At 39.4% G+C, this 27,710-nt stretch overlaps 1 protein-coding gene across 7 annotated transcripts in view; it reads right to left on the reverse strand.

The window, feature by feature from the left end:
* LOC112617142 (CLIP-associating protein 1-like) overlaps window positions 1–27,710 on the reverse strand; it is a 304,701-nt gene that overhangs the window by 142,128 nt on the left and 134,863 nt on the right. For 5 of the 7 annotated variants that reach the window (XM_025373877.1, XM_025373871.1, XM_025373874.1 and 2 more), the window contains one exon: window positions 15,846–15,913. In XM_025373877.1, the coding sequence (XP_025229662.1) occupies window positions 15,846–15,864 (19 nt within the window). In that variant the 5' untranslated portion in view covers window positions 15,865–15,913. Of the gene's footprint in view, window positions 1–3,044; window positions 3,095–15,845; window positions 15,914–17,611; window positions 17,776–27,710 lie in introns of those variants that run through there. The other 2 variants (XM_025373875.1, XM_025373876.1) reach the window with 2 other exon arrangements.

Consider the following 27,710-nt stretch of genomic DNA (forward strand, 5'->3'; position numbering starts at 1 on the left):
AGGCCGACCTAATTTGGGTCTTCCTCATCCCTCAGGTAATCTGTATTACCAAATAGTATCCTTACTGGTGTCCATGTCTTTAATCTTTGTGTGTTTTGTTTTTTTAATGACATGTTTTAAAGACACGAAACAGTGAAAAAGATTTTCTTAAAGCACATAACCCAACATGCAGACCAACTGTTACCTTTAACTACTGTCCCTAGTGTATTCAGCATTCCTTAGTTTTTCCCTAACTTAGGTCCTTTATCTGCTCCAGGATCCCATTCAGGACACCATTTAGTCATCCTGCCTTGCTAGGCTCCTCTAGGTTGTGACAGTTTCTCAGACTTTGTTTTCAATGACCTTGACATGGTTAGGGAGTTTATAGAATATCCTTCATTTTGGGTTGGTCTGAGGCTTCTGCCATGTTTCCACAGAGCTTATGGGGCTTTGGGAGGAAGACCACAGACGTAAAATGCCATTCTCATCACATCCTATCAAGAACACCCACCACACTGACAGACTAGCAAGTTATGCTCCCCTCCTTTAGAGTGGGATATTTGCATAAATGATTTGGAATAATTCTGCACAAGAGGTTCATCTCTTCATCTCCATTTACACACTTTTCAGTCATTTTATTTACATCAGTATGGATCATTAACATTTATTTTATACTTTGGGTTAAAACCCAACACTACTTTACTATGTTGCTTCAAGTGTTCTAGCTTTGGCTATTGGAAGCACTTTCAGTTGACTCCTGTGTCTCTCAGAGATACCCATACTATTGTTTTGTTTTGCTTTTTCCTTGATTTTTTTCAACCACTTCCCTACTTTCTAGCCCTGCGAGATACACTGGCTCACCTTGCTCCAGGCCTAAACTCAGCCATTTCCCCAAGGAGCCCTGGTGGTATTAGTGACCAAGATCTGCGTACTGAATGGCGGTTTCTTTTTATAAGATCTTAGGATACATTTGATTCCGCATCTTGTTTTCTTAGCTTTCCCTATCTACACAAAAAGATCAATTGTATTATTTTAAACCTCAGTTCAACCTTCACACCTCCTGTTAGGAGATCATCTGGAGCTGCCACAGTGGATGTGTTCCTATATCAATAGGGTAAGACTGATGTGCCAGGCCCAAGGCCCCCACTGGCTCCTTAGCATAGGGACTATCATCCCCAATTTGCACATGAGAAAATGAAGGTGGACAGCCATGCTGCCAGTCCCAGATCACATACTGCCCGTGCAGTGGTGGCACTCATACCCTGTCTGAAGGATTCCAGAGCACTTGGCCTGACAAGATGGCTTTCTGGAAGAAAGACTTAGGTCTAAGATGGCAAAAACTAGGGCTCTCCCCTATCCTGCAACTAACCCAATTCTAGAAAACCCAAACCCTTTGGTATCTGTGTTGAAAAGCCGCCCTTCCTACTCCTCATGGGGCTGCTGTGACATTCATAAAACACAAAATGCAGGAAAGAGTTCTGAAAACACTAAAGTACCCTACACACCTTGGAAGACCCATGCTGTTACATTTTGCAGATTTTTAATGGTCATGAATTAATATATGATTCAAATATGCCACTTCCATAAGAAACAGTATTTTAATCCTTGTTTCCTATCACGATTACAGTTACTGAGGGTAAAAGTTACCAAAGCATCTAAGCCTGAATTCCAGGTGACAGTGACTAAGGAGGCAGGCAATTTGAAAAAATATATTAAGTGAAAGAACAGTCTTTATTTTAAACTCAGATTCAGGAGGCTATCTCCATGGCTTTTAACATGAAAAAGTTGGCTCCCATATTATGTTGACCTGTTGTTAAATACAAATGAAAATATCACAACTTAAGACAAATGCCACTTATAAGTGACACACTTTCAAATCCTCAAAGGAAAGGCTCTGGGAGAGGTTACTTCAGAACATGAATTATTTAACTCTCCTGCCCAGGTATTGATTTCCTGCAGCAGTTTAACCTGAAAATAGCATACGCTACTTAGGTATGAAATAAAAATATTATCACTGTATACCTTAAATCCTCAATTAAAAAATACAAATATACTTTAAATTCTCGATTTAAAAATATGAGCAGAAATGTAGCATCTTCCAGTACTTTCAGCCCAACTTAACCAAATTTAAGAAAATAGCTGTAGAAACCTTTAATAATCTACTACAAAATAAACACTGAGCAAAAGTCCTGGATGTGGGCCCAATTCCCCACAGCAGGAGACAAATAAACACTTGTTACTGTATGCAATTTTCCTCTGTGCAATACCTGTTTCAGTAGAAGAGTCTGGAAATACCCTTTGGAGACAACAAATTAAGAGCCTGCCAGCAAAACCATCCCCTAGGAAAGCAAGACAGCGATACAGGTTGTTCCCATCACATCAACTGCACCCTACACCTTTGAATGCAAACCCTGTTTACACAGACTCTTTTAAAATCACTTCGATACTGGCCAAACCTGGGAAAAAGCTATGTGGAAAGACTGACAGCTAATCAATAAGATTTTTTGTGAACAACACTTCTTTTGTAGTTTTCCTGTACATTTCTGCATTTTAAAAATGCAAATCTTTTAAAGGGGAAAAAAATAAATAATGACTTAAGACAGAAGCAGTATCCTTGCACTGCTATCATTTATGCTTTTCCTCTATATGCTACTGGGAAAACTTAGAAATTTCTAGCCAGTAGATTCCTTTCCAGACCGCTTAGCTTTATTAACAAATACCCTGCAATTGCAAATAGATTTATGTTCATAACCCTCATACTGTGAACATAGGAAAGCAGAGAAAAATTAAAAGCCCATGAAATAAACAGAAGATAAAAACACAGCTAGCCTCAGCCTACTGTGCCTACTTCCTCGGTCCTAGTCTTAGAAGGTTAACATTGATGTTTATTTCCCTGTAGGCTTCACAATTTTTCCCTGCTTAAATACCAACAAAATTCATAACAATCTTTCCCATATTTCACCCAGGATTTTTAGTTATCAAAGGAATTATAAAAATATTCAAGCATTTCCTAGCCAAGCAGCAATAATTATAAACACTTTTCAGAATATATTAGAACAGCCTACCTTTACCAGTAGTCATGATTGTCAGTAGTCCTGGTACCAAATAAAAACACTGCTCTGAAAGCTATACCTACTCACAGCAACTTAAGCATCAGCAAACCCTCCACCCACACTTGTTCAGTGTGATCCGGCGGCACCAATGACAACTGCCACCCTATTCCAAAATAAAAGCCTAGACTAACACTGATTTTTTAAAAAGGGTTGGGGGGTGGGGGCTGGGGGGAGGTGTGAGCCTTCTCCATCCAACTCTACTCATGTAAGAGAGTCTTCTTTAAAAGTGCTATTAAAAAATTTTTAATCAGTTCTTCCCCCTCAAGAAACAGAAGAATATTCCTAACACAAATCTTAAATAGAAAAGTATCAAAAAGCAATCTTATTTCCACATAGAAAATAAAATAAGCTGTCCGCTGCAGCTTACGTGACTTATGCTGCCATCAGAAGCAGTCTCTTCCAGGCTATTTTAGGTGGGCTTCTTAGCACAGCTCAACACATATGCCAGCCTTGTAACAAACACATTATCCTTGTATTCGTGACTATGGAAACACTTTCCTAAGATACTGAACCACTATCCCAAACCTTGTAATATGCATAGTCTAATAAACAAGCACAGGGAGAGAGTGTGAACCTAGTATTGGCACCTGATCCACTTATTCACAATCATTGCTTTTAAAGGATAAGCATGGATAATAATGGCTTGGCTTCTTAATAAAGAAAAGACAACTGATTTGCCTTTAAATGAATGCTTTGTCCTAGCTACACCAGGCAATAATTCCGATCTTATCTAACACAATCTGTCAATGGTCTGTTTTCAGACTTGAACAGGTATTTCTCATTTCCAACAAAGTAGAACTGATACCTGTAATATTTTTCAAGTTACAGTTTTTTAAGTGTAAAACCATAAGGCAGAATGCATTTGGTAACAAAATGATACTCGGTACATTCACGTATAAAAGTCAATAATGTTATGATTACTTGTTACCTACTTTATAGTTTTATTAGCAAATAAATATTGGGTCTTTTACTTTAGCTACAAATTTATTATAGAATTATCATGGATTTAACCAAAATGATAGTTTGTATCTTTCCTCATAAACATGTTAGTTTTGCTCAAGAAACTCAAAAGCTTGTGTATTTTTTAACCAAATTAATGTTCATGGGCCTCGCTTCAATCAAATCCAATTAAAGATCATTAAGTGGTTGCAGATAAAGGACACTGAGTAGTCCATAATTACTGGCTCTTTCATTCTGAAAATCCAATTCTCCCATGAGCATAAGCACATCTGCATGATTTAAAAACTTACAAATAATTTGCCTTTTGAAACTCATGGAAAGAAAAACTGTAATTTTTGCTTCAAGGGGCTTGCTAATCACACAGAGATGAAAAAAAGAAGAAACATCTATATAGCAACATATTTTTAACTCTCATATTCTCACCATTCAAAGCCGAAAGGCCTTCGGGTAACCTAGCAACAAGAAGGAATCACACAAAGATGAAGTATTCTATTACAGACAGGAAGCCCATTTCAAATTGCCACTCGGCTGCTTTTTCATTGCTGTTTTAGTCACAATTTGATTACGCTTTTAAAAATTAAGTCCATGGGTTTCATATAAATATTAAGCATCAGAGAACAACATAATTTTGAACATGTCAAGATATACAAACCCTGGATAAAACCCTATTATTTCTTAGGAGTATCACCATTAAATATGGTTCTTCCAACTTAGCTAAAATCCAGAACGGTTATTTCTTACTCAAAAGGACACTGTTGTTCACAAGCAACAAAAGAAAAAAAGCAAATTGGACTTCATCAAAATTTAAAACTTTCATACACCAAAAGATACTTAAAAGTGAAAAGAGGCCGGGCGTGGTGGCTCACGCCTGTGATCCCAGCACTTTGGAAGGCTGAGGCAGGAGGATCACAAGGTCAGGAGATCGAGACCACCCTGGCTAACATGGTGAAACCCCGTCTCTACAAAAATACAAAAAAAAAAAAAAATTAGCCAGGCGTGGTGGCAGGCGCCTGTAGTCCCAGATACTCGGGAGGCTGAGGCAGGAGAATGGCAGGAACCCGGGAGGCGGAGCTTGCAGTGAGCTGAGATGCGCCACTGCACTCCAGCCTGGGCAACAGAGCAAGACTCCGTCCCAAAAAAAAATTCTGAAAAGATTGGCTCACACCTGTAATCCCAGCACTTTGGGAGGCCGAGGCGGGCAGATCACGAGGTCAGGAGATCGACACGATCCTGGATAATACGGTGAAACCCCGTCTCTACTAAAAATACAAAAAAATTAGCCGGGCATGGTGGCGGGCACCTGTAGTCCCAGCTACTTGGGAGGCTGAGGCAGGAGAATGGTGAGAACCCGGGAGGCGGAGCTTGCAGTGAGCCGAGATCGCACCAGCGCATTCCAGCCTGGGCGACAGAGCGAGACTCCCTTTCCAAAAAAATAAAAAAAGTGAAAAGATGAGCCACAGAAAGAAAAAAAAAAAATTTTACAAATCGTATCTGCAAATCATATATAGTTCAACAACAAAAAGACAAACAATTCGATTTTTAAGTGGGCAAAGGACTTGAATAGATGTTTTTCCAAGGAAGATCTACAAATGGCCAGGAAGCACGGGAAATACGTTCAAATATATTAGTCATTAGGGAAATGCAAATCAAAACCACAATGAGATACCACTTCGTATTTACTAGGGTGACTATAATAAAAAAAAAATTAAAACAACATCAACAACAAAAAACAACAAGCATTGCCAGAAAGTGGAGAATTGGGCAATGGCTAGAGAGAATATAAAACGGTGCAGCCACTGTGGAAAACAGTTTAGTGGTTCCTCAGTAAGTTAAACATAGAATGACCATATAATACAGCAATTCGACTCCTGGATATACACTCAAAAGAACTGAAAACAGGTGTTTAAAAGCTTGTAAACAAATGTTCAAAGCAGCACTATTCACAATAGACAAAGGTAGAAACAATCCAAATGTCCATCAATAGATGCACAGTTACAGCTATCTGTGAATATACTAAAAATTACTGAATTATACACTTGAAATGAATGCTGTCATGGTATGTAAATTATATTTCAATAAAGCAATTTTAAAAGAGCATTACTATCCATACTACTCAAAGCAATCTATAGATCCAACATAATCCCTATCAAATGCCAATGACATTCTTTACAGAAATAAAAAAAGTAATCCCAAAATTTACATGGAACCACAAAGGACTCAGAATAGCCAAGGCCATCCTTCCTAAGCAAAAAGAACAAAACTGGAAGAATCACATTATCTGACTTCAAATTATACTATTACCATTGCTGTTTTTGTGGCAGCATGGTACTGGAATAAAAACAGACACACAGACCCCAATGGAACAAAATAGAGATCCCAGAAATAAAATCCACACATCTACAGTGAACTCATTTTTGCAACAGTGCCAAGAACACACACTGGGGAAAGGACAGTCTCTTCAATAAATGGTGCTGGAAAAACTGAATATCCATATGCAGAAGAATAAAACTAGACCCCCATTTCTCACCACAAAAATCAAATAGAAATGAATTAAAGACTTAAACCTAAGACCTCAAACTATAAAACTACTAAAAGAAAACATGGGGGAAACTCTCTAGGACATTGGTCTGGACAAAGATTTTGTCAGTAACACCCCACAAGTATGGGCAACCAAAGCAAACAATCAACAAAGTGTAAGACAACCCACAGAATGCAAGAAAATATTCGCAAACTACCCACCTGACAAGGGATTAACAACCAGAATATATGAGGAGCTCCAACAACTCAATAGAAAGAAAACCAAATAATCCAATTTAAAAATAAGCAAAAGATCTGAATAGACATTTTTCGAAAGGAGACACACAAATGGCAAACAGGCATATTAAAAAAGTGCTCAACATCACTGATCATCAGAGAAATGCAAATCAAAACTACAATGAGGTATCATCTCACCCCAGTTAAAATGGCTTTAATCCAAAGACAGGCAATAACAAATTTTGGCAAGGATGTGGAGAAAAGGGAACTCTTGTACACTGTTGGCAGAAATGTTAAATTAGTACAGCCACTACAGAAAACAGTATAGAGGTTCCTCAAAAAACTAAAACTGAAACTACAATATGATCCAGCAATCCCACCGCTAGGTATATACCCAAAAGAAAGGAATCAGTATATTGATGAGATATCTGCACTCCCATGTTTACTGCAGCACTGTTCACAATAGCTAAGATTTTAAAGCAACCTAAGTGTCCATCAACAGGAGAAAGAATAAAGAAAATGCGATGCCTACACACAACGCAACACTATTCAGCCATAAAAAGAACGAGATCCTGTCATTTGCAACAACATGGATGGAACTGGAGGAAATTATGTTAAGAGAAGCTAGGCATAGAAAGACAAATTTCACATGTTCTCACTCATTTGTGGGAGCTAAACATTAAACCAACTGAACTCATAGAGATAGGGAGAAGAATAACGGTTACCAGCAGAGGCTGGGAAGAATAGTGGTGGTGGGGAAGGGAGTGGGGATGGTTAAAGGGTACAAAACCATAGTTAGAATAAGATCTAGTATTTGATAGCACAACAGGGTGACTACAGTCAACATTTATTGTACATTTTAAAATAACTAAAAGAGTGTAACACAAGAAATGACAATTGCTTGGGTTGATGGATACCCTACTTACCTTGATGTGACTGTTATACAAAATACCTCATGTAACCCATAAATACATACACCTGCTATATGCCCATAAAAATTTAAAATCTTGAGCCAGGCACATTGGCTCACGCCTGTAATCCCAGCACTTTGGGAGGCCGAGGCGGGCGGATCACCTGAGGTCAGGAGATCGAGACCATCCTGGCTAACACGGTGAAACCTCGTCTCTACTAAAAATACAAAAAATTAGCCAGGCATGGTGGTGGGTGCCTGTAGTCCCAGCTACTCGGCAGGCTGAGGCAGAAGAATCCCTTGAACCTGGGAGGCGGAGGTAGCAGTGAGCCGAGACTGCACCACTGCACTCCAGCCTGGGCAACAGAGCAAGACTCCATCTCAAAAAGTAAAATAAAATAAAATAAAATAAAACAAAATAAGATAAAATATAAAAATCTTTAAAGAGTATTGTCACTTTAAAGAATACAATGGCTGGGCGCAGTGGCTCACGCCTATAATACCAGCACTTTGGGAGGCCGAGGAGGGTGGATCACCTGAGGTCAAGATTTCAAGATCAGCTGACCAACATGGTGAAACCCCGCGTCTCTACTAAAAAGACAAAAACACAAAAATTTGCTGGACATGGTGGTGAGCGCCTATAATCCCAGGTACTCGGGAGGCTAAGGCAGGAGACACGCCTGAACCCGGGAGGCGGAGGTTGCAGTGAGCCAAGATCGCACCACTGCACTCCAGCCTGGGCAACAAGAGCAAAACTCCATCTCAAAAAATAATAATAACAATTTTAAAAGTAAATAAATGTTAAATTTTAAACATGTACTCCAAAATAATCTGAAAGTCTACAAGCATGACAGTTATTCTCAAATATTATTTTTATTTAAAAAATGAATATACCCCTAAAATCGAGCAACTGGAGGAGAATCTATTATTCTGAGCACCAACCATGTCCCAGGCACTGTGCTAAGAATTTTACACACAATCTCATTTATTCTCCACCAAATCTCTGTAAGGTCTTCACTCCATTTTACAGATGAGCACATGTGGTTCACAAGAGTTAAGTCACTTGCCCAAAGTCCCACAGCTAAAGCGTTGCAGAGCAGGGCACAGATGCCTTTCCTAAGGAGGAAGGACAGTCACACATTTCCAAAGCAATCCCCTTAGGCTTGCTCCCTGACACTGCCTACACTTCTCCACATGCAGGCATGGGGGCACCCACACTCCACAATTAACAACCAAAACTACTGTCACCATTTATTAAACAGATACTTGTTGCCAAGTCCTTATGCTGAGTACAGGCTGCTAAATTTTCACAAATGGGCATTAGAAGGACATAGATCATTTAATAGACACCCTTTTGAGTCAGCCTAGGAAGCCCCTCTGTGGACATGCAGCGCTAACCAACCAAGGCAGCTATCGAGTGATCAGAACCTCTGCCCAAGAGGTCGTTTAGGAGCCTGGAAATGAGCCCCACGTTGTCATTCATTCTCTCCTGTGTTTTGCTCAGTTCTCTCTCAGCTCCAGCTCATATGCAACACTCCAGAACCCAGTGGGTATATAAGAATCCATGGGAAAAAGCAGAGAGAAAAAGAATCTAGTCATCTCAGATACTAAATGTTCGTACACGCACTCAAGATTTACTAAGAGACAAAGAAGAAAAGCTGGTTCCTGTGAAACAAACCAATCACAGAGAACACTGGGACTAAGAGGACAGCCTGCAAGGTATCCGAGTCTCAGAATGAGCAAAAACAGACACACAGTCCCCTGTATGCAGAAGGGTTACAGTCCAGTGCCGAGATAGGTATTAGTCAAATAATCGCCAAATGTAAACCTGCAAAAATGATGCCTACCAGGCAGTGGGGTAGGGGGTGCCTGCCCACATTTAACAGAGGGATCTGACACCATTTGGGAGGACAACAGATGAATGGAATTAAGAAAAATGTGTATATATACACAATGGTATATAATTCAGCCATAAAAAGAATGAAATCCTGTTATTTGTAGCAACACGGATGGAACTAGAGGCCATTATATTACATAAAATAAGCCAAGCACAGAAAGACAAATATCACATGTTCTCACTCATATGTGGGAGCTAAAAGGGTATATCTCACGAAGGTAGAGATTAGACTGGTGGTTACCAAAGGCCAGGAAGGGGGGGGGAAGAGTGAAGAGAAAAAATATATATATAAATGTATTTATTACCACTGAACTGTACACTTAAAAATGGTAAAGATAGTTAATTATATATGTAGATTTTACCTCAATAAAAAAGCAATATTTGAGTTAAACTCCATACGAATCAGTGGTAATATTTATGAAAAGCGAGGGAGAGGGAGGTATCAAAAATGACACCCAACCTTTAACATACCAGGATGAATAATGGAGCAATCACGCTTATAAGGAGTACAGAAAACATTTAGGGTGGAGCAATATTTACTGTTTTGTGTTTTGTCTTTCAGCCAGAAGTAGAATATAAATTTGGTTTTAGATATATGTTTCAAATACAAGAGGAAATGTCAGACAGGCAGCTGTTTCACATACAGTTCCAATCCTGTCCCAAGATCTGTATAGGAGACAAACATTTATGAAAAAATGTGATATAGCTAATAAATAAAATTACAGCTATGGATATCTGTAACCAGGGAAAAAGCACTGCCTGAGAAGGGAAAAGGCCTAGAATCAAGCTTTAGGAATATAATGACTAATTAGTAGACATTAGATAAAGGAAGCTAAGAAGGTGCAGCCCAAAAAGCAGGAAGAAACCAGGAGGAGGTCAGACCCAGCTTTCCTTTCTTCTTTTTTTTTTTAGATGGAGTCTGGCTCTGTCGCCCAAGCTGGAGTGCAGTGGCACAATCTCTGCTCACTGCCACCTCCACCTCCCGGGTTCAAGCGATTCTCCTGCCCCAGCCTCCCGAGTAGCTGGGACTACAGGCGCTCACCACCACGCCTGGCTAATTTTTTGCATTTTTAGTAGAGACGGGGTTTCACCATGTTAGCCAGGATGGTCTCAATCTCCTGACCTCATGATCCCCCGCCTTTGGCCTCCCAAAGTGCTGTGATTACAGGTGCACACTGTCACGCCCAGCTAATTTTTTGTATTTTAGCAGAAACGGGGTTTTACCATGTTGCCCAGGCTGGTCTGGAACTCCTGAGCTCAGGCAATCTGTCCGCCTTGGCCTCCCAAAGTGCTAGGATTACAGGCATGAACCACCATGCCTGGCCTCTTTTCTGTGGTAAAAATAGGTAATAGTTTCTTCTTCTTCTTTTTTTTTTTTCTGAGACAGAGTCTTGCGACCAGGCTGGAGTGCAGTGGCACGATCTCAGCTCACTGAAACCACTGCCTCCCAAGTTCAAGCAGTCCTCCCACCTCAGGGCCCCACCTGCCACCCCCATAGCTGGGACTACAGGGGTGCACCACCACACTTGGCTAATTTTTGTATTTTTGTAGAGATGGAGTTTCACCATATTAGCCAGGCTGGTCTCAAACTCCTGACCTCAGATAATCTGCCCGTCTCGGCCTCACAAAGTGCTGAGATTACAGGTGTGAGCCACCACACCTGGCCAAAAATAGGCAATAGTTTCTTAGGTATAACAAAAGAAAAAAGAAACAGATAAATTGGACTTCATCAAAATTTAACACTTTATATTTCATGTGACACTATCAAGAAAGTGAAAAGAAAACCCACAGAATGGGAAGAAATATTTGCAAATAAATCACATCTGTTAAGAGTCTGGTATGTAGCACATCTAAAGACCTCTTATAACTCAACAATAAATAGGCAATTAACCCCTTTAGAAAATGGGCAAAAGATTTATTTGAATAGACATTTCTCCAACCAAGGTATATAAAGGGTTAACAAGCCCATGAAAAAGATGTTCAGTACCATTACTCGTCAAGGTAAAGCAAATCAACACCACAATGAGATACCACTTTACACCCACTATGGTGAAAATAATGAAAAAGACAGACAATAACAACTATTGGCGAGGATGTGGAGAAACTGGAAACTCTTACAGGTGGCTGGTAAGAATATAAAATAGTGCCGCAAAACTGGAAAACTGTGTGTTTACTGTGTTTGAGCAGTTACTCAAAAAGTTAAATGTACAACTCAGCCATTCTACTGCAAAGTATACAGCCAAGAGAAATGAAAATACATATCCACATGAAATCTTTTACAACAATGTTCAAAGAATCATTCTTCACAACAGCCAAAAAGTTGAACAACCCCAAATGTCCATCAACAGACGGATAAAGAAAATGTAGTCTAATCATACAATGGAATCTTGCTCAGCCATAAAAAGGAACGAACTTCTGATACATGCTACATTATGGATGAACCTTGAAAACACCATGCTAAGTGAAAGATACCAGACACAAAAGCCAAATATTACATGATTCCAATTATACAAAATGTCCTGAATAGGCAACATAAAGACAGAAAATAGGATGCCAGAAACTGGGGAGAGAGGGAAATAAGGAGTAAGTGCTAATGGGAATGGGATGTGAGGGTGAAGTATTTTAGATTTAAATAGTGGTAACAGTTCCACACTTTGTGAATATTCAAAAAAAAAAAAAAAAACAAAACAAAACACTAAAGCACACACTTTAAAAAGTGAAACACCAGTAGGTAAATTATATATAATCTCAATTTTTAATTTTTAAATGAACGGCAACTAGGAGAAAGTATCTCAATTTTTAAAATATACTGATAACTTCACAAAAAACCTAACACCTATTTCTGACAAAAACTCAGATAAGGGCATTTAACTTTCTTTCTTTAACTTTCATGTGCCCACCTGGGTCTCTCCCAAGCACACCTTCCTTTCTTTCCTGTTCTGAGCCTTTTTAAATAAACTTCTATTCCTGCTCTGGGAAAAAAAAAAAAAAAAAGATAAGATAAACAGAAGTAAATAGAAAACTACCTCATTTTGATAAAGAACATCTACAAAAATCCTACAGCTAATACCATACTTAGCACCTAAGATAGGAACCAGACAAGCATGTCCCGTCTCACCACTCTTATTTTACATAGTACTGGAAGTTCTAGCCAGTGCAATAAGGCAAGAAAAAGAAATTAAAAGCACACGTATCTGAAAGAGATAAAACTGTTGCTATTTGCAGATCACAAGACTGTATATGTAGGAAACTCCACAGACGCTACAAAAACTCCTACAACTAATAAGTTCAAAAAGGTTGTAATATAAGCCATATAAGGTAAGAAATGGAGAAAGCAGAGGATGGATGGATCTAGAGAAAGCTGAACAGTCAAAGGTTTGAAGTTCAAAAGAGATCAAAGAATTACACCGGGAGTTGTGTTAAAAAAAAAAAAAAACACGAAGGAAGAGGAGGGTGGGGGGGAGAGAGAGAGAGAGAGAGGGAGAGGGAGACAGAGAAAAAGAGAAAGAGAGAGAGAGAAAGAAAAGAGAAGAAAAGAGTTGAAAAAGGAAAGGAGGGAGGGAAGGAAGGGAAAAGAAAAGAGAAAAAGAAGGAGGAGGAGAAAAGGAGGGAGAGAGAGAGAGAGAATTAGATAAAAGAGGGAGACAGGTTTTATTCCATCACTACTGCAGTTTCTCTACGCCATCTAAATGTGCAATGAAGGATATCAGGTGGTTTGTTTTTTGACAGCAACTGAACAATTTATTGGTCTCTCAAAGTTACTGTAAAGAGATGAAAATCATTTAGGTTAGAAATTCTAAAATTTTACACATATGGCTATATATTAGTTTCCTTAAACATTTTGGCTCTAACAATTAAAACAGTAATACTATATATATATAAAGCAAAAAGCTGAAATTATCGACCTCCAAGAAATTTTGTTAAGGCTTCCTTACCATTTGCTATTTTTAACACAGATGTTTAAAAGAACTGTTTCCATTCTCAACCCTACACCTATGTGTGTGCATGAGCGCGCGTACACACACACACACACACACACACAAAAGGGAATTTGGGGGCAATATTTATACCTAACCACATAGAAAATGCTGCTTGTGATACATCCAATGCCACACAGTTTTGGCATTCCTGAGGGTGAAATCATATTTGTCACATCACTGGATCCCATGGAGTGTATGTACACTCTTTTAGGCAAGATCCCCAATGTGGATGCAGTCTTTCTCCCCAATGCCAGCACTATAATGAGATTCTGTTTCACAGCCGTTATACTGGCTTATGAAGCACAAACTCACTTTCCTGCCACTGCTTTTACTTACTTGCCCAGCATGCTCTGTCCCAGTGCCAACAATTTTTAAACTGAGAAACCACACAAATACACCCACACAAAAGTAAAAGCATGTGTCCATCAACTAACTGCCTGTGAAGACCTGCCTGTGGACACCAAGCAACCCCACTCATCACGAGTGCACCACTCAGATGCCATTGGCTCTACCAATGATATGTTTTTTAAAGTACATATCAAAGTATGTACACTAAAGTACAGGGTAAAGTAGAGAAAATCACACCATAGTTATATACAAATTATACTGTTACAGGAAAATGAACTAATATAGCAAAAATGATTTTTGATGGTAATAGCTGAATTATGATATTTGTTTTCTATTATTTTTTACAATCTACGAAAAAGAGATAAGGAGGATTAACGGAAGCATTTTTAGATCACTTTAAGCATTTTATATAGGAAACATGCTGTTCAAAGAAAAATTCCTCTGGAATAATAATAGGTACACAGCAGAGCGCAAGTCAAAAGCCTTGCATTCGGTTACCCGCTCTGCCCTATGTACCAACTTACTTTGAGGAAAAGCACTCAGACTTTTCTTTACAATCTCAAGATATTCAAAATGTGAAGGCTTGTACTAGGAAGACAGGAGTAGTGATGAGGAGAATTACTGGGATTCGGGGTACAGTTTTAAAAGTAAATCCAACATGATTAATGAATTCGGTACTGGTTGTAATCTAATATACCTAAAAATTCTAAAATAGCCTAGCTATGATACAATGAGGTATCCAGAGTTAGAAAAGTTTTTCTCAGCAATTAACTTTTTGATATTCTTTCCTTCATACAGGAGTAATTCATTCCTGTCTTTTCCTCTCCTGGACTCACAAGAATTACCCACTAGTTCTCAAATATCATCACAAAGTATAGGGAAAGGAATATAGGAACCGGAAACAACAGGTTACGATTCACATCAAAATCATTACTTTATTTATTCAACAATACTTACTGCACACCTATCACAAGCCAGGGACTCTTCAAGGCATTGAACTCACGCTCATTGAGAAACAAATAAAGAACAATAAAGGGAATAAAGTAAAGGTCCTGCTCTCATGAGTAAACACATACTTTTCTAGTGATACACGCTAAGAAGAACACTCCAACAGGGTGAGGGCACAGAGCGTGCTATTCCGGTGGCCTTCAGTAATGCAGTGATACTGTATGAAGTGAGATCTTCATGGCATGAGGGAGGAGGGAGGAGGGAGGAGGCAGGAGGCCACAATGATACCCACAGGGCAAACACTTCAGGCAGAAAGAATTATAAGCACAGAGGTCCTGAAGCAGGAGATGCTCAAAATGTTCAAAATTAGCAAGGAGGTCAACGTGGCTAGAGCAAAGAGAACTTTCACAAAGAACAATTCAAATGACATCAGAATGGTGATGGGTGCCAGATCACTCAAGGCCCAGTGAGCCATGGTGAGTTGTTGAATTGCAGCCTGGGAGTGATGGGAAGCCTTTGGAGGTTTAGGAAGAAGATTCACATCACCTGACTTGTATTCTGAAAGGATTACTCTGGTTGCTATATGAAAAACAGACTTTAGGTATGGGGAAACAGTAGAAGAAAAGATACTGTTTAGGAGGGAAACACAAGAGCCCAGGTAAAATACCATGACAGCTTGCGCTGGGAAGACAGTAGCAGTGATGATGAGAGTTCCTGGGATTCAGGATGCAATTTTAAAAGTAAAGCCAACAGGATTAGTTAAATTCAGTACAGGTTATGAAAGTCAGTGATGATTCACTCCACTGTTTCTGGCCTGGAAAACTGGGTGAATGGAGGTTAAGTTTTAAGAGTTAGAAACTCTTACTAAATTACCTAATTCAGCTGTTCACATATAACATAAATGATACAAATGTAAAACTGAAAAAGCAAAAGCAGAGAATGCTTTTTCTACTCACCATTTGCAGATTGTATCATGTTTCCAGATTTCTGGACTTCATCAAATTTTGTAAAAATTACATTCAATCTGTATGAAAGCAAAAATGTAAACAAACTATTAACCATCACTGCTCATAGCCAATTACATTAAAATGCTAATGTGAAGTTGATCCCCACCGCCCCCCAAAAATCAATGATACAGACCCACCTAAGAACGAAACACAGTGACTAAATCAATAACATTAACAACAGCCAACAATAACTGAGCACTTACTATGGGTAAAGAATGGGCCTAGAAGTCTATCTGAAAGAGCTCATTTAATCTCCTTAAGGTGACATACGTGTGGGGTGGGGATTCTAGCCCTGACAGTAGTAATCCAGAGCCCCTGCTCTCAGACATTACTGACTACTCTACACAAAATGTATATATTATGAGAAGTGTGTGTTTCTCCTATTTCTCTCTTAGTGCAAACTATCAATTACTTAGGATGGAGCTTTTCAAAATGCACTAATAGTACATTACAAAGGCTTGTGCTTCCTGCTGTGATTCATGCTCAATCCAAAAATGCTAGAAATAATTTCTCTAGAAACAAATGCTGTGACTGGATAATCTTCAGCTTAAAAAAAATCTGTATTACATTTATTTTCTATTAATGGATCATTTCACCTTGGCATTTAAATTAAAGCAAAATTCCTTAACCAGTCTAAATACTCCATCCTAGTGACACCAAAAATGAAAGAAAAAGGTGGGAGAATGCAATCATACTTAATAGAAAAAGTTTAAAAAGAGGCTTTCTTGAGCCCAGCGTGGTGGCTCACGCCTGTAATCCCAGCACTTTGGGAGGTTGAAGCAGGTGGATTGCCTGAGGTCAGGAGTTCGAGACCAGCCTGGCCAACATAGTAAAACCCCATCTCTACTAAAAATACAAAAAATCAGCTGCATGTGGTGGTGGGTGCCTGTAATCACAGCTACTAGGGAGGCTTAGGCAGGAGAATCGCTTGAACCCAGGAGGTGGAGCTTGCAGTGAGCCCAGACTGCGCCACTGCACTCCAGCCTGGGCAACAAGAGCAAAACTCTGTCTCAAAAAAAAAAGAAAGAAAAAGAAAAAAGAGGTTTTCTCAAGCACAGCACAGGTATATTGGAGTAAGTGTTGAGATTCCAAAGTAATGTATCTATGCCTTCAATTTTAGGGACATTTTAGTGCTTTTTAGCACACCATCCTATCCTGCCAGCTCTCATCATTTCAAACATGTTTGTCTTTTCTTCTCAAGCGAATGGAAGCTCCTCAGGGGTAGAGATGTGAGCTATGCTCTCTTGGTATTTGTATCAAGCACTACGTATGCCATGCAGATGCTCGCTCAGGAGTTACATCTCTATGTTAGACAGCTGAAACCTAACTCCTCACTCTGGAAAACTGTGGGTATTCACACAAGCTCTGGTGTTTGTTCATTCATTTGTTCATTCACTCAAAACTAGAGTGCCCACTATGAGCCCAACACCGAGCTAGTGAGTTCTTACCCTCTGGAGCTCATGCTCTAAGTAACAGAGAGGCCAAAATTACACATCAGCAAATGAAGGGGATGAACCAGCCTGATGCACTGCCTCTCCCCATTCCATAGGTGACACCAACAATCTTTTCAAGCCATCTTTCCACCAAGCCCAGATGTTCCCTCAGAATCCTTCTCAAAACTATTCCAGGCAGACGCTACCCATTAGTTAAAACTGGCACTGAATAAAACTCCAACTGCCATCTCAGGACCAGAAATGAGTAAAACTATAACTCACTTTCAACTCCAGCAGTTACTAAAGAACTGGAAAGATGCCTTACATGATTGTGTTTCTTATGATGTTTCCATTATCTTCCCTTTTTTAAAGTAACAAAGATCTTCAACGGCTTGACAAACTCATAAATAACATCATGACACAGGTTGCCAGGGCATGCCCTCACTAAGGCACTACTTGATTGTGTCACAACCACAGCCTCTGATGTGAGCATGCCTGCAAGTTTGTAAGTTGGAGCCAAGGTATACCTCTAGTCTGGTTGTTCCTGAAATTACTGGAAGAGGGCAAGTATTTCTCCCATTCCTGGGAGAGTATTCAGCATTCTAAATGGTAATTGTGTACGGAGTCTGTGGATTCGTTCTCAGTGGTAAGGCATGCTCACTGCGGTCACATTACCCACGACCTGGCAGGCCTGAACAACTAGGTATGAGAACACTATAAACATAACTATTATTGGTATGTGCACCTTAATTCAGAATTCCCTCTGCTTTCACAATCCTGTCTCACTAGCTCCCTCATTCTCTGCTCATTAATGCTGCTACAACAGCTCCTATCAAGGTTACCACCTAAAGAGACAGTCTAACACCAACAAAGTATTCCTTAGGAATGAAAGGACTGGTTTTGTTTGCTAGCTCTGAGCACAAAAATATAAAATGTCTCTCTTGGGAACTACTGATTCACACAAATCTAAAAGGATGAGTTTTATATATTCAAAGACATTGAATACATAACTAATGATTACCCTCTGAAGCCACCAAATTGTTTTATTTTAAATCTCTGGATTTCCATTTAAAATAAATTTCTTTACTGGTTTGACAAATAACTACCATCTTCCCCTACTTTTTCTGAATTTAAATTTCCATATTAAACTCTTCAATCCAATTGGAATTTATTTTACTATAAGATTTAGTTCAAATTAGTTCCTTCCTAGAAAATTTTATATATACATTTTAAATAATTTCCTGGAAGCAAATACTTAAACACAGCAATCTCAGTCAATAAGCTGCATCCATATACTTGAGCTTCTAGCATGAAAAAGAGAAATCGACATAAACACATACTTAGAAATCCAAACTTGGAGGACAGACGAGATTTTGAAAAGAAAGAAAAAGTTTTAAAAAAAATGTCATTAGTGCTTCCAAAGAGATAAGAGAAAATATTGTGATCATAAAACAGGAGAGGAGCCCTTTAAAATGGCAGAGTATGGACCCTCGAAAATCTGCTTCAAAGAAGCAAAGAAAACATTGGCAAAAACTGTCCAAATCAACTTACCATCATGGTAAGAGTGAAAACAAGCAGCCTGGCAGCCACTAGAAAGAGCTGAAGCTCCCAAGTCTGGAGCTCCCTAAAAGTCCCCATTCCCAAAGAACTATCATTCCACCTACCTGGCACATCCCTGCGAGCCCAATTGTAGGGCTTGTCTTTATCTGACCTGACTTAGAGCTTGTTCAATGTTAGAGGCCTTTTCCCTGAGGCGATGATCAAAACTAACCAGTGACAACTGTTCAATATGGTGGATACCCGAGACAGAAATAACAACTGGAGCAAAGAAACTGACCAAAAATGGGGGGTGGGGGGGCGGGAAAAGAGGGCGGAGGCTAGAAATTGAGATGTCCACAGCAAACTCTGAATATACTGACATACTCCTGGGAATCTGGGAGGTATATGTGCAAGGCTATGCAAATGCACAGGCCCAGGAAAGACCCCTGAAGGCTCTAATGTCCCCCACTGGCTGACTTTGACACTCTGAACAAGCAGGAAGTAAAAAGGAAGACAGAGGTGTAAAACACCTCTCACAGCACTGAAAGCATGCCCCCAAAACACAGAGCCAGTCACTAGAGTCTGGGAGACTTACTGGTTCAACACACTTAAGGAAACCTCTGTGCAATCATTAGCTAATCGCTAAGCTAACCAACCAGAGAATTCAGTGGCCACATAAAATAAAGAACAAAGACTTTAAGGAATTCATTTAGGAAAGTCACTAGACCAAAATAAGCAACAAAAACAATAAACAGTAACAACAAAAACTCTGGGGAGGGGAAAGAATATGATTTCCTGAGTTGCCACAATATATTATTTAAAGTGTCCAGAGTCAACAAGAAATTGTGAGATAAAGAAACAAGAAAATATGGCCCATATAAAGGAAATAAAATTCAGTCAACAAAAACTATTTGTAAGGAAACCTATACATTGGCTTAACTCAATGAAGACTTCAAGTCAATTAATATAAATATGTTGAAAGATCTAAAGAAAACTATTTCTGAATAATTAAAGTGCAAAAACAATGTCTCACCAAATAGAGAATAATAACAAAGAGAAAGAACATATTTAAAAGAACCATATAGAAATTCTGGAGACGAAATGTACAATAACTGAAATTAAAAATTCACTAGGAGGAGTTCAACAACAGATCTGAGCTGGGACAAGAAGTAATCAACAAATTTGAAGATGAGTCAACTGTTATTATATCCTATCTAAGTAACAGAAACAAACAAACAAAATGAACAGAGCCCAAGAGATCATCTTACAAAACCAATGTACCAACACAGTCACATAATAGAGGTCCCAGGAAAAGAGAAAAAAGACAAGGCCATATGGTACTTTTCAAAGACTTTTTGGGTCCAATTCTTTGCCCTAGTTGTTATTGTTGCCTCAGGCAACTACCACGTTGAAAAATTATCAAAAAAGATATGAAGAATAATGGCTAAAAACTTCACAAATTTGATATAAAACAATCTATATATTTAACAACCAACTCCAAACAGGATAAACTTAAAGAGATTCAAATCTAGACACAATAACCAAACTGTCACAAGAGAAGACAAAGAGAAAATCTTGAAAGCAACAATGGAGAACCCACTCATTGTGCACAAGGGATCCTCAAAAAGGTCAATACCTGATTTCTCATCAGAAACCATGAAAGCCAGAGTGGAGCAGCGTGAGAATAGATAATATATTCAAAGTTCTGAAATTAAAAAGACAATCAACCAATAATTCTATATGTAACAAAACTATCCACCAAAAACAAAGGAGAACTTAAGATATTACCAGATAAACAAAAAGCAACAGTCCTTCGGGTTGAAATGAAAGGACACTGTACAACAGCTCAAATTCACATGAAGAAATAAAGAAAATAAGTAAAAATATAGTTATACCTATGTAGTCATAGGTAAATACGAAATATAGTATAAAGGTACTTTTTGTTCTTAACTCTTTTCTTGTTCTACATAACTTAAAAAGAAACTGCATAAAGCAATAAGTATAGAACTATATGCATTGGTGGGCTTATAATGTATAAAGATATAACTTACATGACAACAGCAAAAAAGAAAACAGCTAAGTAGGAGTAAAGCTTTTTAACACTGAAATAGTATCAATTTTAACTAGGCTGTTTAAGATGTTAATTGTAAGCCCCAGAGCAACCGCAAATAAGCCTCTCCAAAAAAGTAAAATAAACAGTAAGAGAGTTATAGTGTTACACTAGAAAATATCTATTTAACACAAAATAAGGCAGTAACAGAGGAACAAAGAAACAAATCATGATATATAGAACATAAATAGCACACCTGCAGACATAAATTCTACCTTACCAGTACTACATTAAATATAAATGGATTAAACACTCCAATGAAAAGTTTTTAAAAGTCAGACTGCATAAACAAATAAGACTCGGAATAGGAACAGCTCCAGTCTCCAGCTCCCAGCAGGAGCGACACAGAAGATGGTGATTTCTGCATTTTCAACCAAGGTACGGGTTTATCTCACTAGAGTCTGTCTGGTCCGCCCTTCCAGCCAGAGATGAAGCAGGGCGAGGCATCGCCTTACCTGGGAAGGGCAAGGGGGAAGGGAATTCCTTTTCCTAGCCAAGGGAAATTGAGACACACAACACCTGGAAAATCAGGTCACTCCCACCCTAATACTGCGCTTTTAGAAGGGTCTTAGCAAATGGAACACCAGGAGATTATATCCCACACCTGGCCCGGAGGGTCCCATGCCCACGGAGCCTCCCTCATTGCTAGCACAGCAGTCTGAGATCTAACTGCAAGGCAGCAACCAGGCTGAGGGAGGGGCGCCCGCCATTGCTGAGACTTAAGTAGGTAAACAAAGCCTCCCGGAAGCTCGAACTGGGTGGAGCCCACCGCAGCTCAAGGAGGCCTGCCTGTCTCTGTAGACTCCACCTCTGGGGACAGGGCATAGCAAAAAACAAAAATGCAGCAGAAACCTCTGCAGATATTAATGACCCTGTCTGACAGCTTTGAAGAGAGCAGTGGATCTCCCAGCACGGAGGTTGAGATCTGAGAACGGACAGACTGCCTGCTCAAGTGGGTCCCTGACCCCTGAGTAGCCTAACTGGGGGACATCCCCCACTAGGTGCAGACCAACACCTCACACCTCACATGGTGGGGTACACTCCTGAGACAAAGATTCCAGAGCAAGAATCAGACAGCAGCACTCGCTGTTCAGCAATATTCTATCTTCTGCAGCCTTTGCAGCTGATACCCAGGCAAACTGGGTCTGGAGTGGACCTCAAGCAATCTCCAGCAGACCAACAGCTGAGGGTCCTGACTGTTAGAAGGAAAACTAACAAACAGAAAGGAACCCACACCAAAACCCCATCAGTACATCACCAGCATCAAAGACCAAAGGCAGATAAAATGACAAAGATGGGGAAAAAGCAGGGCAGAAAAGCTGGAAATTCAAAAAATTCAAAAAATCAAAGCACATGTCCCCCTCCAAAGGAACACAGCTCATTGCCAGCAACGGATCAAAGCTGGATGGAGAATGACTTTGACGAGCTGAGAGAAGGCTTCAGTCGATCAAACTTCTCAGAGCTAAAGGAGGAACTATGCACCCAGCGCAAAGAAACTAAAAATCTTTAAGAATGGAAGAATGGATAACTAGAATAATCAATACAGAGAAGGCCATAAACGAACTGACAGAGATAAAAACCATGACCCGAGAAATACGTGACAAATGCACAAGCTTCAGTAACTGACTCGATCAACTGGAAGAAAGAGTATCAATGATTGAAGATCAAATGAATGAAATGAAGTGAGAAGAGAAGTCTAGAGAAAAAAAAAGGAAAAAGAAATGAACAAAGCCTCCAAGAAATATGGGATTATGTGAAAAGACCAAATCTACGTCTGATTGGTGTGCCTGAAAGTGAGGGGGGGAAATGGAACCAAGTTGGAAAACACTCTTCAGGATATCATTCAGGAGAACTTCCCCAACCTAGTAAGGAAGGCCAACATTCAAATTCAGGAAATACAAAGAACGCCACAAAGATACTCCTCGAGAAGAGCAACTCCAAGACACATAATTGTCAGATTCACCCTAAGTTGAAATGAAGGAAAAAATGTTAAGGGCAGCCAGAGAGAAAGGTCGGGTTACCCACAAAGGGAAGCCCATCAGACTAACAGCAGATCTCTCGGCAGAAACTCTACAAGCCAGAAGAGAGTGGGGGCCAATATTCAACATTCTTAAAGAAAAGAATTTTCAACCCAGAATTTCATATCCAGCCAAACTAAGTTTCATCAGTGAAGCAGAAATAAAACCCTTTACAGATAAGCAAATGCTTAGAGATTTTGTCACCACCAGGCCTGCCCTACAAGAGATCCTGAAGGAAGCACTAAACATGGAAAGGAACAACTGGTACCATCCACTGCAAAAACATGCCAAAATGTAAAGACCATCGATGCTAGGAAGAAACTGCATCAACTATTGAGCAAAATAACCAGCTAATATCACAATGACAGGATCAAGTTCACACATAACAATATTAACCTTAAATGTAAATGGACTAAATGCTCCAATTAAAAGACACAGACTAACAAATTGGATAAAGAGTCAAGACCCATCAGTCTGCTGTATTCAGGAGATACATCTCACATGCAGAGACACACATAGGCTCAAAATAAAGGGATGGAGGAAGATCTACCAAGGAAATGGAGAACAAAAAAAAAGTAGGGGTTGCAATCCTAGTCTCTGATAAAACAGACTTTAAACCATCAAAGATCAAAAGAGACAAAGAAGGCCATTACATAATGGTAAAGGGATCAATTCAACAGGAAGAGCTAACTATCCTAAATATATATGCGCCCAATACAGGAGCACCCAGATTCATAAAGCAAGTCCTTAAAGACTTACAAAGAGACTTAGACTCCCATACAATAATAATGGGAGACTTCAACACCCCACTGTCAACATTAGACAGATAAACGAGACAGAAAGTTAACAAGGATATCCAGGAATTGAACTCAACTCTGCACCAAGTAGACCTAATAGACATCTACAGAACTCTCTACCCCAAATCAACAGAATATACATTCTTCTCAGCACCACATCGCACTTACTCCAAAATTGACCACATAGTTGGAAGTAAAGCACTCCTCAGCAAATGTAAAAGAACAGAAATTATAACAAACAGTCTCTCAGACCACAGTGCAATCAAACTAGAACTCAGGACTAAGAAAATCAATCAAAACCACTCAACTACATGGAAACTGAACAACCTGCTCCTGAATGACTACTGGGTACATAACAAAATGAAGGCAGAAATAAAGATGTTCTTTGAAACCAATGAGAACAAAGATACAACATACCAGAATCTCTGGGACACATTTAAAGCAGTGTGTAGAGGGAAATTTATAGCACTAAATGCCCACAAGAGAAAGCTGGAAAGATCTAAAATTGACACCCTAACATCACAATTAAAAGAACTAGAGAAGCAAGAGCAAACACATTCAAAAGCTAGCAGAAGGCAAGAAATAAACTAAGATCAGAGCAGAACTGAAGGAGATAGAGACACAAAAAACCCTCCAAAAAATCAATGAATCCAGGAGCTGGTTTTTTGAAAAGATCAACAAAATTGATAGACCGCTAGCAAGATTAATAAAGAAAAGAGAGAAGGATCAAATAGACGCAATAAAAAATGATAAAGGGGATATCACCACTGACCCCACAGAAATACAAACTACCATCAGAGGATACTATTAACACCTCTACGCAAATAAACTAGAAAACCTAGAAGAAATGGTTAATTTCCTGGACACTTACACTCTCCCAAGACTAAACCAGGAAGAAGTAGAATCCCTGAACAGACCAACAGCAGGCTCTGAAATTGAGGCAATAATAGCCTACCAACCAAAAACAGTCCAGGACCAGACGGATTCAAAGCCGAATTCTACCGGAGGTGCAAGGAGGAGCTGGTACCATTCCTTCTGAAACTATTTCAATCAACAGAAAAAGAGGGAATCCTCCCTAACTCATTTTATGAGGCCAACATCATCCTGATACCAAAGCCTGGCAGAGACACAACAAAAAAAGAGAATTTTAGACCAATATCCCTGATGAACATCAATGCAAAAATCCTCAATAAAATACTGGCAAACCGAATCCAGCAGCACATCAAAAAGCTTATCCATCATGATCAAGTGGGCTTCATCCCTGGGATGCAAGACTGGTTCAACATACACAAATCAATAAACGTAATCCAGCATATAAACAGAACCAAAGACAAAAACCACATGATTATCTCAATAGATGCAGAAAAGGCCTTTGACAAAATTCAACAGCCCTTCATGCTAAAAACTCTCAATAAATTCGGTATTGATGGACCATATCAGGATACAAAATCAATGTGCAGAAATCACAAGCATTCTTATACACCAATAACAGACAAACAGAGAGCCAAATCAGGAATGAACTCCCATTCACAATAGCTTCAAAGACAATAAAATACCTAGGAATCCAACATACAAGGGATGTAAAGGACCTCTTCAAGGAGAGCTACAAACCACTGCTCAGTGAAATAAAAGGACACAAACAAATGGAAGAACATACCATGCTCATGGATAGGAAGAATCAATATTGTGAAAATGGCCATACTGCCCAAGGTAATTTATAGATTCAATGCCATCCCCATTAAGCTACCAATGACTTTCTTCATAGAACTGGAAAACTGCTTTAAAGTTCATATGGAACCAACAAAGAGCACATATTGCCAAGACAATCCTAAGCCAAAAGAACAAAGTTGGAGGCATCATGCTACCCGACTTTAAACTATACTACAAAGCTACAGTAACCAAAACAGCATGGTACTGGTACCAAAACAGAGATATAGACCAATGGAACAGAACAGAGCCCTCAGAAATAATACCACACATCTACAGCCATCTGATCTTTGACAAACCTGACAAAAACAAGAAATGGGGAAAAGATTCCCTATTTAATCAATGGTGCTGGGAAAATTGGCTAGCCATAAGTAGAAAGCTGAAACTGGATCCTTTCCTTACTCCTTATATCAAAATTAATTCAAGATGGATTAGAGACTTAAATGTTAGACCTAAAACCATAAAAACCCTAGAAGAAAACCTAGGTAATACCATTCAGGACATAGGCATGGGCAAGGACTTCATGTCTAAAACACCAAAAGCAACAGCAACAAAAGCCAGAATTGACAAATGGGATCTCATTAAACTAAAGAGCTTCTGCACAGCAAAAGAAACTACCATCAGAGTGAACAGGCAACCTACAGAATGGGAGAACATTTTTGCAATCTACTCATCTGACAAAGGGCTAATATCCAGAACCTACAAAGAACTCAAACAAATGTACAAGAAAAAAACAAACAACCCCATCAAAAAGTGGGCAAAGGATATGAACAGACACTTCTCAAAAGAAGACATTCATATAGCCAACAGACACATGAAAAAATGCTCATCATCACTGGCCATCAGAGAAATGCAAATCAAAATCACAATGAGATACCATCTCACACCAGTTAGAATAGCAATCATTAAAAAATCAGGAAACAACAGGCGCTGGAGAGGATGTGGAGAAAAAGGAACACTTTTACACTGTTGGTGGGACTGTAAACTAGTTCAACCATTGTGGAAAACGATGTGGCGATTCCTCAAGGATCTAGAACTAGAAATACCATTTGATCCAGCGATCCCATTACTGGGTATATACCCAAAGGATTATAAATCATGCTGCTATAAAGACACATGCACACGTGTGTTTATTGCAGCACTATTCACAATAGCAAAGACTTGGAATCAACGCAAATGTCCATCAGTGACACGCTGGGTTAAGAAAATGTGACACATATACACCATGGAATACTATGCAGCCGTAAAAAAGGATGAGTTTGTGTCCTTTGTAGGGACATGGATGCAGCTGGAAACCATCATTCTCAGCAAACTATCACAAGAACAGAAAACCAAACACCACATGTTCTCACTCATAGGTGGGAACTGAACAATGAAATCACTTGGACACAAGAAGGGGAACATCACACACCGAGGCCTATTGTGGGGAAGGGGGAGGGGGGAGGGATAGCATTAGGAGATATACCTAATGTAAATAATTGTTACAAAAGTAACAGTTATGAACATACATGCATCTAAGAACAGAGCCCAAAATACAGGAAGCAAAAAGTGACAACTGAAGAGAGAAATAGATAATTCACCAGTATTAACTGGAAACTTCAATATGTACATTCCTTAATGGATTTTAAAAACCAGAAAGAGGCTCAACAAGAAAATAAAAGACTTCAATAACACTATAATCCAACTAGAACAAACATCTCTAAGATATTCAAACAAACAGTATCAGAATACAGATTCTTCTTTTTTTGAGACAGGGTCTCTCTCTGTCACCCAAGCTGGAGTGCAATGGCACGATCTCAGCTTACTGCAACCTCAACCTCCCAAGCTGGAGAGATTCTCCTGCCTCAGCGTCTCATGTAGCTAGCTAGGACCACAGGCACATGCTACCACACCCAACTAATTTTTTTATTTTTTTGTAGAAATGGGGTCTCACATTGCCAAGGCTGGTCTTGAACTCCTGGGCTCAAGCAATCCTGTCTCAGCCTCCCAAAGGGATGGCATCACACGCATGAGCCACTGGGCCTGGCTTACAGATTCTTTCCAAGCATACACGGAACATTATCCAGGAGTCCACATGCCGGGCCACAAAAATAAGCCTCAATAAATTTCAAGCCGGGCATGGTGGATTATACCTGTAAACCCAGTACTTGGGGAGTCTGAGGCAGGGAGATTACATGAGGGCAGAAGTTCGAGACCATCTTGGGCAATGT

Source organism: Theropithecus gelada, unplaced genomic scaffold (assembly GCF_003255815.1).
Source record: "Theropithecus gelada isolate Dixy unplaced genomic scaffold, Tgel_1.0 HiC_scaffold_15884, whole genome shotgun sequence".
Classification (NCBI taxonomy): domain Eukaryota; kingdom Metazoa; phylum Chordata; class Mammalia; order Primates; family Cercopithecidae; genus Theropithecus; species Theropithecus gelada.